This window comes from Egretta garzetta, unplaced genomic scaffold (assembly GCF_000687185.1).
Source record: "Egretta garzetta isolate BGI_Z169 unplaced genomic scaffold, ASM68718v1 scaffold839, whole genome shotgun sequence".
Classification (NCBI taxonomy): Eukaryota; Metazoa; Chordata; class Aves; order Pelecaniformes; family Ardeidae; genus Egretta; species Egretta garzetta.
Genome location: NW_009260778.1, coordinates 53,591 through 57,318, shown reverse-complemented (window position 1 = coordinate 57,318; position 3,728 = coordinate 53,591). Strand labels below are relative to the sequence as shown.

Here is a 3,728-nt window from a genome sequence, read left to right as displayed (position 1 = left end):
ACGGGGACACGACCCCGACACGGCCACCCCGGGGGGGCAAAGGGAGGGGGCCCGGCCGCGGGGTTGCTGCTGCCCCCCCTGGAAATGGAGGGGTTCGGTGGAAAACCAGTGGAAAACTGTGTAAAGCCGTGCAAAATCGTGTAAAAATTGTGCAAAGCCCTGCAAAATTGTGTAAAAATTGTTAAACCTGTGTAAAACCAGTGCAAAGCCGTGCAAAATCGCGTAAAAATTGTGTAAAGCCGTGCAAAACCAGTGCAAAGCCGTGCAAAATTGCGTAAAAATTGTGTAAAGCCGTGCAAAACCAGTGCAAAGCCATGCAAGTATTGTGTAAAGCCGTGCAAAACCAGTGCAAAGCCATGCAAAATCATGTAAAAATTGTGCAAAGCCGTGCAAAATTGTGTAAAGATTGCATAAACCTGTGCAAAACCAGTGCAAAGCCGTGCAAAATCGTGTAAAAATTGCATAAAGGCGTACAAAACCAGTGCAAAGCCATGCAAAATCATGTAAAAATTGTGCAAAGCCGTGCAAAATTGTGTAAAGATTGCATAAACCTGTGCAAAACCAGTGCAAAGCCGTGCAAAATCGTGTAAAAATTGCATAAAGGCGTGCAAAACCAGTGCAAAGCCGTGCAAAATCATGTAAAGATTGCATAAACCTGTGCAAAACCAGTGCAAAGCTGTGCAAAATTGTGTAAAAATTGCGTAAACCTGTGCAAAACCAGTGCAAAGCCATGCAAAACTGTGTAAAAATTGCTTAAACCTGTGCAAACCCAGTGCAAACGTGTGCAAAATCGTGTGAAAATTGCGTAAAGCCGTGCAAAACCAGTGCAAAGCCATGCAAAATCGTGTAAAAGTTGTTAAACCTGTGCAAAACCAGTGCAAAGCCGTGGAAAACCAGTGCAAAGCCATGGAAAATCCTGTAAAAATCATGTAAACCCATGGAAAACCAGCGGAAACCCATGGAGAACCAGCGCAAACCCAGTGCAAAACTGTGTAAAACTAGTGAAAATCTGTGTAAACCCGTGCAATCCAGTGCAAAGCCATGTAAAACCATGGAGAACCAGTGCAAAGCCATGGAGAACCAGTGCAAAATCGTGTAAAACTATATAACCAGTGCAAAACCGTGCAAAAACACTGCAAAGACGGTGTAAAATCGGTGCAAAACTGTGTAAAACCTGTGTAAAGCTGTGCAAAGCTGTGTAAAACCACTGCAAAGCTGGTCTGAAATGGTGTAAAACTAGTGTCAAACCGCACAAAACCAGCACAAAACTGTGTAAACCCATGCAAAACCACTGCAAAACCGTGTAAAAGTGTGCAAAACCAGCGCAAAACCGTGTAAACCCGTGCAAAACCAGCGCAAAACCGTGTAAAACTGCGTAAAACTGTGTAAAACAGCACAAACCCGTGCAAAACCATGCTAAAACCAGTGCAAAACTGTGTAAACCCGTGCAAAACCAGCGCAAAACCAGCGCAAAACTGTGTAAACCCGTGCAAAACCAGCGCAAAACCAGTGCAAAACCGTGTAAACCCGTGCAAAACCAGCGCAAAACCGTGTAAAACAGCACAAACCTGTGCAAAACCAGCACAAACCCGTGCAAAACCAGCACAAAAACGTGCAAAACCAGCACAAAAACATGCAAAACCAGCACGGTGGCATCCCCAAAACTCCAGATCCCGGCTGCAGCTGAAGGTGCTGCGGGAAAGGGAGGCCGGCGTTAAAACGCAAGGAATTAAATGCTTGGGAGCGTGTGGTGCCCAAGCAATTGCAAAGCATTTTTTCTTCAGAAATACCCGGTTCTGCAGAGCCCGGGCCGCAGGTCCCAGGATTACTCACGACACACGAAATTAAGCGCGAAGGAAAAATCTTTGCGTGCCTGGGGAGGAGGCGCAGGCCGCCCTGCCAGGCTGGGCGTGGGGCTTAGGGGGTGACTAAGTCACCAGATGAGTAAATCGTCACCTCGGTCTCCTTCCGCCCCCGGTGCTGCTAAACCCGTCCCGGCTTCAGACTAAAACGGGCGAAACTCGGGTTGTTGGGGGATTTCCTTCTCGGGGTGACGGGGCTCAGGCACCAGACGGGGTCCTGCCGGATGTGATGGGTGTAAGCCGGGCCTAAGCGAACACCTGTGATTAAATTAAGCACAGATTAAGCTGTTTGCAAGACTAGAACCTCCACTGTGACCCAGCAGTCGGGGTTCCTGGGCTGGGCCTTTTTCCTTCAATGCTTTCCTTGGCTTAATTTCTCCTAACGAGCTGCAAAATAACACAAATAAATAATCAGAGGGATCGCAGCTGAAAGCAGGACCCCGCTGCCCAGGGGGGAGAGCCCGAGGAATCTTTAGCTTAAACAGAACAAAGGGCGAGGGGAAACAAAGATTTCTCCCTGCTTCGTGAGAGCAGGACCTTGCTTAAGCCCGGTCCCTCCTATCTCTGCCAGGGTTCTTGTTGATTTTCTTCAGCGGAGGGTGAGGATTGCCTCGCGTCGAGGCTTCGGGCGGTTTAACCTGCTCGCTCAGTGCTTCTCGGGGACGCGGCGATTTTATTTTTCAACCAACACAGCTATTTATGAAAGAGTAAATAACAAATAATAAAATCTGCTGGGGAGATTCCCCCGCGCATCCCGAGGATTTTGGCCCAAGGGGTGCTTTGCTGGGGAAGTGACAGCACCGGGCGCCTGATCCACAAAAAATTCCCCGTTTCCGTCATACCAGGGCCGTTCTCCATTTTGGTTTCCATTAGATTTGGAAGGTGGGCAGGCAGAGTTGTAAAGGAAAGGGGACTTAAACACCCTGGCGACACCCTTGGGGGTTCCGTCCCCCCTCGACGAGGGGTTTGCTCTACAAAGTTACCACGCAGGTGTCACGGCCAAGACAACGGCTCGCCATTTCTGGCGGACGGGGAACCTACGGTGCCAGGGAAAGGGGTTTCTGCGCTGCCACAGACACGACCTTCTGTGAGCCAAACCAGCCCTGCGGCCGCAGGAACCTCCTCCTCCTCCTCCTCTTCCTCCTCCTCGTGCCGGTATGGCTCAGCTTTGCTCTTATGGGTCTTGGCTGTGTAAAGAGTGGGGAAAAAAAAATGTACCTGTAAGCATCCCAGCTAGCAAAAAGCGCGTTCCCCCTTTCCTCTTGCTCCCAGAGGCCTCAATGCCTGTTTTTAATACGGTATTTTTAATCCTCATCAGTCCTTTGGAACAGGGCTGAGACAGGGCACGTTTAGGTGGGTTTCGCACCGTTCGAAACAATAAAGGGCTCGCCATCACAGAACCACACTTCTCATTTAGCTTGATTTTGGTTTAATTACTTGTGCTAGCGCTTGGCAAATTATTTCCTCGGGCTTTGCATGGGGGATGCCAGTTCAGACCCCGGCTCTCTTTCTTATGAAGGCTGGAATGAAGCAGAAGGAGTGAGTGGAGTCAAACCTAAAACCAGACAAGAGCTAAAGGAATAAACCCGCTGCCGGGGAGCCCTGGCCAGGGCCCCTGCTGCCATAGAAGATAACTCCATCTCCACCCCTCTCCAAAGAGCCTTCCAACCCAGCCTCGCAGCGCTAAGCACAGCCCCTGCCTTAAAATTAATCAGGCAGGGATGAGGTTTAGCTTGGGGAAGGGAGCAAGGCCGGCTGGCGGAGCCCTGCCCGCCCCCCGTCGCGCTGTCCCCCTGCAGTGACACAGCAGCCCGGCCCCGGGCACGCCGGGAGCTGTAGTCCCCCGCTCCGCCTCCCGGGTTGGCG

General features: G+C 50.5%; 1 protein-coding gene across 1 annotated transcript in view; it reads right to left on the bottom strand.

The window, feature by feature from the left end:
- Positions 1 to 1,950, bottom strand: part of LOC118453061 — a 5,365-nt gene extending 3,415 nt beyond the window's left edge. Inside the window, exons 1-2 of the mRNA XM_035901748.1 lie at positions 770 to 1,950; positions 28 to 738 (exon numbers count right to left, since the gene is read on the bottom strand). Coding sequence (XP_035757641.1) covers positions 28 to 738; positions 770 to 1,074 — 1,016 coding nt within the window. The 5' untranslated portion in view covers positions 1,075 to 1,950. The remainder of the gene's footprint in view (positions 1 to 27; positions 739 to 769) is intronic.
- Positions 1,951 to 3,728: the final 1,778 nt, after the last annotated feature.